Consider the following 12,500-nt stretch of genomic DNA (forward strand, 5'->3'; position numbering starts at 1 on the left):
TTGTTTTCCTTCACGTCATGTCACTCGAGTTTTCATTATTCCTCCTCCTCCTTCTTCTTCCTCCTCCTCCTCTTCCTCCTTTTCCTGACCTTCGTCAATATTCCCGACTGCCTCAGTCTTCTTCCTCCTTCATTCTCTTCTCTTCTACTTCTCCCTTTCTCCTATTCTTGCTCCCTTTTTTCTCGCCATTATCTACCGCCAATACTTTCCTTCCTCTTCCTCCCCCCCCCCCCTTCATCCCCATCTTTCACGCTCACCTTCACCCTTACCATCCACCTTCACCCTCATCCTCACCCCCTACATCCGCCCTCTCTCTTACCCCTATCTCTCTCCCCCACCATCCACCCTTCCCCAATCCCCTACCATCCTCCTTCCCTACCCTTCACCTTCACCCCCTCCCCTACCATCCACCCTCTCTCTTACCCCTCCCCCTCCCCCTCCTTCACCCCCCCACACACACACAGTCACCCCTCGCCCTCTCTCCCCCTTCACAGTCACCCCTCGCTTTCCCTCACCCCCCACAGTCACCCCTCGTCCTCCTTCACCCCCCACAGTCACCACTCGCCCTCCCTCCCCCTCCACAGTCACCCCTCGCCCTCCTTCACCCCCTACAGTCACTCCTCGCTTTCCCTCACCCCGCCACAGTCGCTCGCCCCCCTCCCTCACGCCTCACCCTCCCTCACCCCCCACAATCACCCCACCCCCTCCCTTTATCTCATCCCCCTCCATCACCCATCCCTTTATCTCACCCCCCACAATCACCCCTCCCCCTCCCTTTATCTCACCCCCCATAGTCACCCCTCCCCCTCCCTCACCCCCCACAGTCACCCCTCCCCCTCCCTCACCCCTTCCCCAACCCCTAACCTTCATCAATAGCCCCTCTCGCTAACCCACTTAGTCTACTACTAATTTAGCGGCTAAAAGCGATTCCACACGATCACGGATATATTATATTGATTAAGCTCGTATACCTGTATTAATCCCCCAGGAGTATAAAAACGCAAGGATGTGGCTATTATGGGCGGAGGGGGGGGGGATTGGAGAGGGGGGAGGCTTTGTATGATTGATTGATTGATTGTGCGTGTGTCTGTGTGTGAGTGAGTGTGTGTGTGTGTGTGTGTGTGTGTGTGTGTGTGTGTGTGTGTGTGTGTGTGTGTGTGTGTGTGTGTGTGTGTGTGTGTGTGTGTGTGTGTGTGTGTGTGTGTGTCTGTGTGTGTGTGTGTGTGTGTGTGTGTGTGTGTGTGTGTGTGTGTGTGTGTTCGTGCGTGCGTGCGTGCGTGTGCGCATGAGTACGTATGTATGTAGCATCATAACTTCACATGGAAATGACTACATTAAGCAATAAATTTATATTTTATTGTCGTTATACGTTCCGTGTTGTGATAATTCAATCGTTTTGCCTAGAATTAAGAGAACAATCAGGCCTTTAAATGGTCTTCCCTCTAACTTCCTCCATTGATTGTTGTTTGACTGTTTTACCTTAATTAATTAGTTTTAAACTTGCTACTTTCGATTTCTGAATGTCTCTACACACAAAACTAAAAAAGAAAAAGAAAATGAAACTCCGGGAAACTGGAGCCTTGTTTATCTACCTAACCAAACACAAGCATAAAAGTAATTTGTCACTCGACTATTTACGAATATTCTGTATAAGCAGGTACTGAAATTGTCTTGTTGCAAAACTATTCACTTTCGTTACACCAAAAACACGATATTCCTAATGGATCTAGAGTCAGTGAGGTTAATTTAGTTTAACTCGTGGCTGGCTGCCAGCAAACGTTTAATAACGTGGAAAATTAAGTGTGTGTGTGTCGGTGTGTTTGTGTGTGTCGGTGTGTTGTTGTGTCGGTTTGTTTGTGTCGGTGTGTGTGTGTCGGTGTGTGTGTGTGTGTGTGTGTGTGTGTGTGTGTGTGTGTGTGTGTGTGTGTGTGTGTGTGTGTGTGTGTGTGTGTGTGTGTGTGTGTGTGTGTGTGTGTGTGTGTGAGTGAGTCAGTCAGTCTGTGAATGCATGAGTAAATGAGTGAATGAATGAATGAGTGAGTGAACGAATGAATGAATGAGTGTGTGTGGATGGCGTGCGTGCGTGCGTGTGTGCATGATTGGGTGTGTGCGTGCGCGTGTGTGAGTGAATGAGTGGCGAGTGAGTGAGAGATCGATCACCAACAAGCAAGTTTCTAACCCAGCATCAACTTCAAAGAAAGATTAAAATATGTCATCTTACGAGTTCCAACGGTGTTTTTTTAAGCAGATATTTTTACTTGAACGTGCAGCTCAATATATGATATACTTTGAATTAATGGCAGTACGTTATAGTTGTGTTTTATTTTATATTGAGGAGTTGATGTCATTGATTATTTAGATATGTCTTTGATTTTGTTTTAAATGTATTCAACCAGTATCAGGAGCCTGAACCGAGAGATAAAATGCCTATATAAACACATAAACGTTAACAAACAGACGAACACACACACACACACACACACACACACACACACACACACACACACACACACACACACACACACACACACACACACACACACACACACACACACACACACACACTGATGACGGAATAATTATTTCAGTTCACATTTTAAAAAGGTAGATAGGCCTGGAAAGACGAAGATTTTTTTTCAAGGTCAAAGTGATTTCATTATTCGCAGATGTAATTTATTTTTCAGTTATTCATATTTTGCATTAGCTATCTTACACACACACACACACACACACACACACACACACACACACACACACACACACACACACACACACACACACACACACACACACACACACACATATATATTTATATATATATATATATATATATATATATATATATATATATATATATATATATATATATATATATATATATATATATATATATATATATATATATATACTTCAACTGCGTAATTTAGTTTTCAGCCAAACAGTTTCCATTGTGTCTGGAAACTTTAAACTGCGCAGTTGAAAAACTTACAAAATAGTTAATACGATATGTCAATGATTGAATGATAAGCAGATCCTAAGAGCAAATTAATCCGTGTTGCAAGGAAGAAATAAGATTTAGAAGTTTTACTTATTAATGAGACAATTAACTTTGATGTTTTTCGGAAATTAAAATTGTCTGACACGGAAGCTGAGAGTCTGAGTATCTGTGAAATTTCGCCCTTGAAATGGACAAATATCCGGGGTAAGTTGATGTGTCGCGTGCTTTAGGCATAGTTTTGTGAAACTGTATGTTTAGTAGTATTTAAGCTTTTTATATTAGTCAATTAAAAGGGAGAGATAGTGCTGTTCATGAGGGTAATTGAAAATGCAGGCACCCCACTATCAGAGTTCTAATGGCTTTTGCTCTCAATTATTCCCTTTGAGAAATGATTTTAAAGGATCTCTCCACTCTTCCCTGCTGTTTATCATATGATCTCACATCACAGAAGATTTTCCAAGCAGATTGCAAAAATATCCTTGATAGTTAAGTCATTTTTATCTTTCCTTCAATACGGATGCGATATATCCATGGAAAGACAAAGGAATAGCACAGCGACATTGAGAAAATAAACACCTTTATTTGAATTATATTAGGCAGATTTTTAAACATTAAAGAAAAACTTGTATATAGCTATTGCTCACTTGGTTTAAAGAATCAAACTAAAATACTCTATTTTAGTCAGACATTTTCAGGAAGTCAGACATTTTCTTTACTTCAATGGTAGTGTAACCAAGTGCAAGTTCCAGCACATAAGTCAAGGGTGACCCTTTGCATCATGTTCGTAATTACCCCGAGCATTTTGCTCCTAGTGGATGCATTTGGCCCAGGCTGGGAATCACTATATTAATTAAATTACTAGCTAAATAAGCATACAAAATCACACTATACAAACATAATAAATCCTCATGATAATTAATGACTGACTTCGTCTAGAAAAGTAGTAAGTCATCTCATTAACTTGCTATTTAGATTTCACTATTAATTTCCAGGTACAAGGGAGGTGGCTTATGGGACCTGGAACTGGACCAGCCTTTGGCATGGTTGCCTGCTGAAATAGCACGTCTCAGCGCCCCCCGACAAGGTCATGGCTATGACTCCTCTGGAAATGGTGAGCAAAGGCCTGTTTATGAGAGGCAGTATTTATTAGACTCACATTTATCTCAGGATTTTCCAAGAGTAAAGAATAAGGTTGCATGGATTGACGTTTGTGACCTGACTGAGCCAAACTTTATCTTTCCTTGTCCCATATTTTCACAAACAGATTTTTTGGCTTTCCAAAGATAGATAGCTATGCATTCATTCATTCATTTATTCATACACAAATACGAGTTATCAGCTACCACTCTGATATTTATTTTCTTCAGTAGTTTTGGTAAAGAAGTACAAAGTAGAGCTTTTAGTATATCATTGCAATTAATCATCTATTCAGATAGTAAGCAGGTTCAAGGAAATATTATTATTATAAAGATTTTAGTTTGGAGACCTACACATCAGAGTTCTTGGCCAAAGCTGATCATTCCATGGTATTCACATTTTCTCTCTGAAGTATGCTGTTTTGTAAAGACCCTTTTCTAGTTTTCCCCTCTTTAGCATAGGAGTATACCAGTGCCACAGTGTTTAATGTCATGAAAAAGGAAAAAGATTTTAAAAATTTTCCTGTACATGATAGTCATCTTTCTAAACAGTTTATGTAAGACAGCGAACCAACTCTCTGTCACATTTCCCTGAAGATCAACAATTTTCAGTTAAATGAATGTTATATAGATGGCCATTGCAACAAGGACAGAACAATTCATTTATAAAGAGCTGTCATGTATATAATAGGAATTGAATATGTTCTATTAACGCTTAGTAATATCTCTTACTATTCATTCTTATTCCTCCTCCTCTTCCTCCTCCTCCTCCTCCTCTTCCTCTTCCTCTTCCTCTTCCTCTTCCTCTTCCTCCTCCTCCTCCTCCTCCTCCTCCTCCTCCTCCTCCTCCTCCTCCTCCTCCTCCTCCTCCTCCTCCTCCTCCTCCTCCTCCTCCTCCCCTTCCTGCCCCCCCCCCTTCTCCTCCACTTCCCCTCCTCCCTCCTACTCCCTCCTACTCCTTCCTCCTCCTCCTCCTCCACTTGCTCCTCCTCCTCCTTCTCCACTTGCTCCTCCTCCTCCCCCTCCACTTGCTCCTCCTCCTCCTCCTCCACTTGCTTCTTCCTCACCCCTTCCTTCTCCTCCTCTTCCTCTTCCTCCTCCTCCTCCTCCTCCTCCTCCTCCTCCTCCTCCTCCTTTCCCACTTGCTTCTTCTTCTTCTTCTCTTCCTCCTCCTCCTCCTCCTCCTCCTCTCCCTCTCCTTCTCTTTCTCCTTCTCCTTCTCCTTCTCTTTCTCCTTCTCCTTCTCCTCCTCTTCACCCCCTCCTACTCCTCCTCTTCCTCCCCCTCTTCCCTTCCTCTTTCTCCCCCTCCTGCTCTTCCACCTCCTCCTCCTCCCCCTCTCCCTCCTCCTTCTCCTCCTTCTTCTCCTCCTCCTCCTCCTCCTCCTCCTCCTCCTCCTCCTCCTCCTCCTCCTCCTCCTCCTCCTCCCCCTCCCCCTCTCCCTCCTCCCCCTCTCCCTCCTCCTCCTCCTCCTCCTCCTCCTCCCCCTCCTCCCCCTCCTCCCCCTCTCCCTCCTCCTCCTCCTATCTACTCCTCCTCCTCCTCCTATCTACTCCTCCTCCTCCTCCTCCTCTCCATTCCTCCTCCTCCTATCCACTCCTCCTCCTCCTCCTATCTACTCCTCTTCCTCCTCCTCCTCCTCCTCCCACTCCACCTCTTCCTCCTCTTCCTCTCCCCTCTCCTCCTCCTCCTCCTCCTCTTCCCCACTTTCCTCCTCCTTCTCAACCCTCTCCTCCTCCTCCTCCTCCTCCTCCTCCTCTTCCCCCCTCTCCCTTTCCTCCCCCTCTCCTCCTCCTTCTCACTCCACTCCTCCTTCTCTCCCCTCTCGTCCTCTTCCTCCTCCCCCCTCTCCTCCTCCTCCTCCCCCCTCTCCTCTTACTCCCCCTCTCCTCCTCCTTCTCACTCCACTCCTCCTTCTCTCCCCTCTCCTCCTCTTCCTCCTCCCCCCTCTCCTCCTCCTCCTCCCCCCTCTCCTCCTCCTCCTCCTCCTCTTGCTCTCCCCCTCCTCCTCCTACTCCCCCTCTCCTCTTCCTCCTCCTCCCTCTCCTCCTCCACATCCTCCTCCCTCTCCTCCTCCTACTCCCCCCTCTCCTCCTCCTCCTCTCCCCTCTCCTCCTCCTCCTCCCACTCTCTTCCTCCTCCTCCTCCTCCTCTCTCCTTCCTTCCTGTCTCCTCCTCCTCAATTTTCAGTTAGGTGAACGTTGTTAGATTGCCATTGCATCAAGGACAGAACCATTTAAGTAAAAAGAGCAGTTATGAATATAATTGGAAGTGGATGTGTTCTCTTAACATAGTAATTTCTCTTACTATTCATTCTTTTTCATCTCTTGCCTCTCTCCAAAAGGTTTTATCATAACTGAGACATATATGTATGTAAATAGTTCAAAGGTGATTATCAACTGATTTCTCACTGCATCGTATCCACTAACAACACATTCTTATTCTTCATTAGTTCAATCTAAATTTCTTCAAAAATTTATCAGGTGGATTCTCTACACACAACTCTCCATGGGCAGAACATGGCCAGGGATCAATGGAGAGAAATCTGACACAGAACACTGATGGTAGTCAGTTTTATGGGTATTCCTTCAGCCCTCCAACAGACCTCACAAAACTTAAGGAAGTGTATGCAACTATATTGTCTTGCATGGAGAAGAAGATGGAGGCCAGGGAAGTTCAGATGATGGATTCTGGTATGATACATAATGTACAAGAGTTTGAACAGTCTGTCTTTAAATCTGTCTATCTGTCTCTGTTTCTCCGTCTATTCCATTTCCTTTTCCTTTTCTATTTCCTTCTTGTTTTTCTTCTCCGTCTTCTTCTCCTTCTCTTCTCTTCTCTTCTCTTCTCTTCTCTTCTCTTCTCTTCTCTTCTCTTCTCTTCTCTTCTCTTCTCTAAACTTGACAGTCAGTAACTTGGACAGAATCCTTGAAAACAATCCATATAATGTTAGAAAACAAAGAGCATTTTTGTCGTATTTGTAGACAAATGAAAATAAGTAACAGATAATCAGTCTATATAAGTTTTTTCAATTGTTTTTTTACAGATATGATTTAGAAATTAGTCATCATCTTGGTTTGGTGATTTCTGTCACCATGCATAAAATTTTGATAGTAGACATTTATGTATTCTTAACCCATAAGTGACAGATTGGTGTTTTAAATGGCCAGGTGAATTATGTGGAGGTCCTGTCAGAAGCGTTGATGTGCATAGAGCATGGGAGGATGCCAGACAGGGTCTAAGAGAATTTAAAGATGAAACAGATATCAACAGGCCTATGATTTGCATGGACCAAGATGGTGGCTTATGCCTAAAGCAGGAAACGGCACTTGACTTTGGTAAGCTCTGTGGTGTCTAGGCTAGCACAGAGAAGTTAAGTTGGTACTAAATTGTCTGTATGAACATGCTAGGGAAACCACATTTGTTTTTACAGTTACTTTATTTCATTAACAATTATCTTATAAACTCTACTAAACTTTTTTCTTCTATTATTTATTTTGCATTGCCGCTGTTTTAGGTGGTTTTGATGTCAGTATAATGTGAGAGAATAAAGAAAAGTTACAAAGACATCAAAAGACATGCCTCCTCCTCCTTAGCACCTATATACTGCAGGAAACAGAATGATATATGATTGAGAGAGACTCTGATTAAATCATTCCATTCTTTATTATCTTTTCTTTTCTTACTGGTCCATGCATATCAAGAGAGTAATTTTTACTCTGGCAATTATTGTTCACTTTGGATTCATCATACATCAGGAAGGACAATGAAGGAGCAGTACCAGCCTCCACCAACTACATGGAATAGATGGAATGATGCCCTCGAACTCCACACAACCATAAATAGCAATGGAAGTTTTGGAGGAGACTGTACAATAGCTTGTTCGCAAGACTCGGGCAAAGTAGAGCAAGAGGATGATTGTGTCATGAACACGGAGGAGAGAGTGGAGCATAATGAAAAGCAAAGAATGAACTCCAGTTTGTTTCCTGAAGGTAAGATTTTCTGGTAAATGTCAGAATTGATACAAGTTCATTAAGGGTACCAAGGATATTTTTGCTATGTTATTTTTGCATTTTGTTGATTATCTTTGAAGACTGGAAAAACTCTCTACCGTGTTGATACTATGGTAGAAAACCCATAATGCACAAACTAGATTTAGGGGTCATCGAAAATTTTCATAATTATCATGAGCGTACAAACTGCACACAGGGAGGAGGGGGTTAAAGGCCAGGCATACACTTTTTCCAATATAAAAAATAATGATCCGTCAGTGATCAAATTCCGCGCCACATCGGTGTTACTAGCAGGGCTGGCTGCTTTTTCATAGAAACATTTCTGCTGTTTTCTAAACATTAAAGGACAAAGAAAATGGATATAAATGATAAAATTGAACCATGCACTCATAAACGCATAAATATTAGACTACAGTTACAGTGGGTATGGTCAGAGTCTAATGATTATAGGATTCCCTGCATTACTTTCTTGTTCATTGTACTGTATGAAACAATATAATAAGTGCATTATTAAGAGAATAATGTAACAACATTTGACAACATAAAATGCACCCACATCTCTCTACAGAAAATGTATTAGATGTATAACTGTAGAAAATGCGACATTGAACCTGATTTATCTAAAACATATACGACTTTTGATGAGTGTGTTGCAAGGCTGAAGGTTTAAAGTCAGCCTATGAGACTGTGGCTCTGCCTTTGGTGATATAACGACATGGCTTTATTTTGAATTCATATTTTTTATTGTAAAATCACAGAATAGGAATCCCTATATACGAGGGGAGGTTTTGATCCATCAACATTTTTCGTCCATTGAACGTACACTGGGAGGGGGGGGGAGGTTCAAAAGTCTATGCTTTACAGACTTGTGATAATGATGAAAATTATGGATGACCCCTTATTAGAATAAATGATACAACAGTTCCAGAATCCTCCTGGAATCCATCCTCAGGTCTGAAGTATATTGCATTGAGGGTTTTTCTACCTTAATTATCTCTAGACACATATATACATACTTCAGTGTACCAGCTATCACAACACCAACATTTTTGTGTTTTTGTCTTTAGAATTTGTAGCACCTAAGTGCACAACACAAAAGTTATTGTTATGGCTGAATTTCTTTCAGGATCTAACAGTACACCATGGGAACATCTGTTGTATGAGGAAGAGAAAAATCATGGTGAATTTAAAACTGCTACAAAGGTATATAATGAGTGCATTCTGTATTTGGGAAATATGATGATAATATTATATACTAGAGGAATACAAAAAAAAAAAACACATGTTCATGTAACTGATTTATGTTAACTCAAGATAATGCACAGCTTCTTTGTTTTCACAATATTATTTTACACCTTTTTTATGCATTATGATATAATGAATGAGAGAAGTCTCAGATGATACTCAAAAGTTGCTCAACATATTTTATAAATGGAAGCGGTCGTAGAGTACTCTGTTAACCCAATGACCCCGGGTAAAAGAGTTTGGCAAGTGGACATGATCGTGGGGTTGTTAGCATGCATCAACAGTTTGTACCCGGTTTGTTCAGTAGTTTGCAAGTGACATTCGGCATCTAAAAGCTTTTATTTTACTATAATTTTTAACATCAAAAATTGAAGGCTTAACGTCATTATAGGTGCTATTGCATCTAAAGTGCAAAGTACCATCGAAATGAAGCTGCTGATATCGGAGAAAAACAAACTCCGTTTGATGCGCCAATGGTGTAGGAATAGTCGTGATATGATGCCACCCACTTTTCTGTCCACAACCATGGCATGTACGTACTTGCCACTGGGCAGAAAAAGAGTTAACAAGAAGGGTAGACTGCAGTTTCTTAATTGGGTGTCATATACTAATATGCTATGGCTGTTGTAGACCAAGTAGTGGGTTGCGTTACATTACGACATTCATGTCGTTGGATCATCAGATGGAGCTTATTTCTTTCCGATAGGAGCGGCATCATTTGCGTGGGTTAGCTTTTAGGCAATAGGACCAAAGGTACAGCTAAATCTTCACATTTTTATTATTTTTGAGTTGATATCAAAACATAAGCTTTTAGGTACCTAATATTGTTGCTGAAAGTGCCCAGTGCAAATTGGAAACTATTGATGCAACAACCCTGCATAAATGGTCCACTAACCAAATATTTAACCTGGGGTTAATGGGTTAATAACTGACACTATAAGGGATTGTTGCTAAAAAAAAAATAAAATAAAATATGATTTTACATTTTTATATATTTGTCAGTGTATATCTGTCATGTATCCTATCTGTGACATATAAGTTTTAATTAGCAAAGTCCACAGCAGATATCAAAGCATTATGTCAAATTGTTTAGTGCAGTTTTAGTGCTCTCATCTTGCAATTTTGCTGACGAGTTCAAATATTACCAGTGGATGGTAACCCCGGCCTTTCCTTGCACACGAGGTAGTTTAATAGTACAAAAAACAGATAGCTCCAATATGACTAGAGTCACAAGAGCCTATCACACTAAACGCTAAATTAATATCATAATTACTATTATAATAATAATAATGATAATAATTATTATTATTATTATTATTATCGTATAGAAACGTCTTGGGTGTAGTGCCTGGGATGTCTCGTACCCAGCTTCTACGCCTGTCTTGGAATCTTCACAGGTCTTGGTATATTTTAGTTGCTGAGAATGAATTTTAAAAATGATGATTAGTATAACTATTTGTATTGTATTCTTGCTGCACTCTCATATTGACTTTGCTGTAGTCAGTGTGCTATCAGTTCAACAAATGAAAAAAATTATCTAGAAGCTGCCCTTGCTGGAACAGATTCAAATAATAATTACTGTGTTTCAGATGTTAAAGAAAAAGGTCATAGGCACCAAATTCTGCGGATTCTGCAAAAGTAATGGAGCAACAGCAAAGAGTTTCTTAAGCCATCCCCTCAGGTAGGTGTAAAGGAAATAAAACTGGAAGGTTAACTAATAAATAATTGCAATATTTGAAATCGTATGCCCTTTACATGAATGCAAAAAAAATGTGTACATCAATTTTTTATTGTGTGTGCGTGTGCGTGTGTGTGTGCGTGTGCGTGTGTGTGTGTGTGTGTGTCTGTGTGTGTGTGTGTTTGTGTGTTTTAAGAGGGACCAAACTCAAAATATAGCCAAAAGTTATCTATCTAATAGAAGTCTCATGAACGGATCCTAATCCCTCTAAAATATCTTTATGGGAAGTCTGGCCCTATCAAAGTTACCTATTGATATTTTAGGGTTCTCTTAAAAAATGCATATTTTATAAATTTGAATAATTTAATATTTTGTTATACATATTTGATAAAGATAGTACTGCAAACATAGATGCCATCTGGAAATTTTGCAAATCATTAAAAAAAATATTGAGAAAATATTCATATAACCCAATGCCTACAGGAAAATGTTGCGTTCACTTTAGTATTATTTTGTTACATGTTGCTGTACATAGATGGCTCTGCCAGTGTTTAGACAAAGGAGTCAGTTAGTAGATCTTCTGACCTCACCTTTCCTTGAAATAGCAGGAAATGCTTTTTTTACTAATGCTATCAATATTGACACTGTTATTTTTGTTATAGATATTATAATTAATATATTGTTATTGAAATTACCAACAGCAGTATTATATACTAGAAAGTATTATTGAAATTCAAGGAAAAGGGTAAATAGGTGAGACAGGTAGCTCTTGTAATTGGCTCATTGGTGACTTAGTACTTGTGGAGCCATCTATATGTAAAAATAATTACTACATCAAACACACATTGGACATCGCCAGCAGTATGTGGCTAATTTCTTGACAAAATTTAAGGAAAGCTCACTTCTTCATTTTTTTTTTTTTTTTTTTTACATATTATTTCATTTACCTTGACACTTTTGACCTTATATAGTTATTCCATAAAATTGCAAAGTCCTCCATCAATTATTTTGTAATGTTGACCCTTATAAAAGTTACCCCCCAAATTAGTTATATTTGAGTGATCTTTGGAAAATTAATTTTGTATTGCTTTGAATGGGTGTTAAGCTTATTCAGTGCATAATTTTGTATACATTTAAACCATGCTCTACAGAATTTAATTTTTCTATACACATTAAGTAGGCATGATAAAATAAATATTAAATTAATCAATTTCTTTTTTTATGGCTTATTGATGCTCTTTTACATTCTCACACATCTTTCAGGGATGCTATTATGATTTTAGGGACAGGTGCATTTTGCCTGTTTGTCCACACACCTTTGAAGGACACATTATATTTCTATTTTCAAATATATATTTATTTTTTATATTTATAAACTCTATTTCTAAAAGCACACACCATATTATAATGATATTCAATGAAATAATCAA

The 12,500-nt window shown here is 40.1% G+C and overlaps 1 protein-coding gene across 3 annotated transcripts in view; it reads left to right on the forward strand.

Annotated features, from left to right (window-relative positions):
• The first annotated feature begins 2,949 nt into the window (after nucleotides 1-2,949).
• The window catches only part of LOC113801299 (uncharacterized), an 11,410-nt gene continuing 1,859 nt past the window's right edge, over nucleotides 2,950-12,500 (forward strand). Inside the window, exons 1-8 of one of the 3 annotated variants that reach the window (XM_070135924.1) lie at nucleotides 2,950-3,202; nucleotides 3,991-4,109; nucleotides 6,618-6,827; nucleotides 7,305-7,472; nucleotides 7,893-8,126; nucleotides 9,274-9,350; nucleotides 10,721-10,795; nucleotides 10,982-11,073. In XM_070135924.1, coding sequence (XP_069992025.1) covers nucleotides 3,186-3,202; nucleotides 3,991-4,109; nucleotides 6,618-6,827; nucleotides 7,305-7,472; nucleotides 7,893-8,126; nucleotides 9,274-9,350; nucleotides 10,721-10,795; nucleotides 10,982-11,073 — 992 coding nt within the window. In that variant the 5' untranslated portion in view covers nucleotides 2,950-3,185. The remainder of the gene's footprint in view (nucleotides 3,203-3,990; nucleotides 4,110-6,617; nucleotides 6,828-7,304; nucleotides 7,473-7,892; nucleotides 8,127-9,273; nucleotides 9,351-10,720; nucleotides 10,796-10,981; nucleotides 11,074-12,500) is intronic. The other 2 variants (XM_070135925.1, XM_070135926.1) reach the window with 2 other exon arrangements.

This window comes from Penaeus vannamei, chromosome 21, assembly GCF_042767895.1.
Source record: "Penaeus vannamei isolate JL-2024 chromosome 21, ASM4276789v1, whole genome shotgun sequence".
Lineage (NCBI taxonomy): Eukaryota > Metazoa > Arthropoda > Malacostraca > Decapoda > Penaeidae > Penaeus > Penaeus vannamei.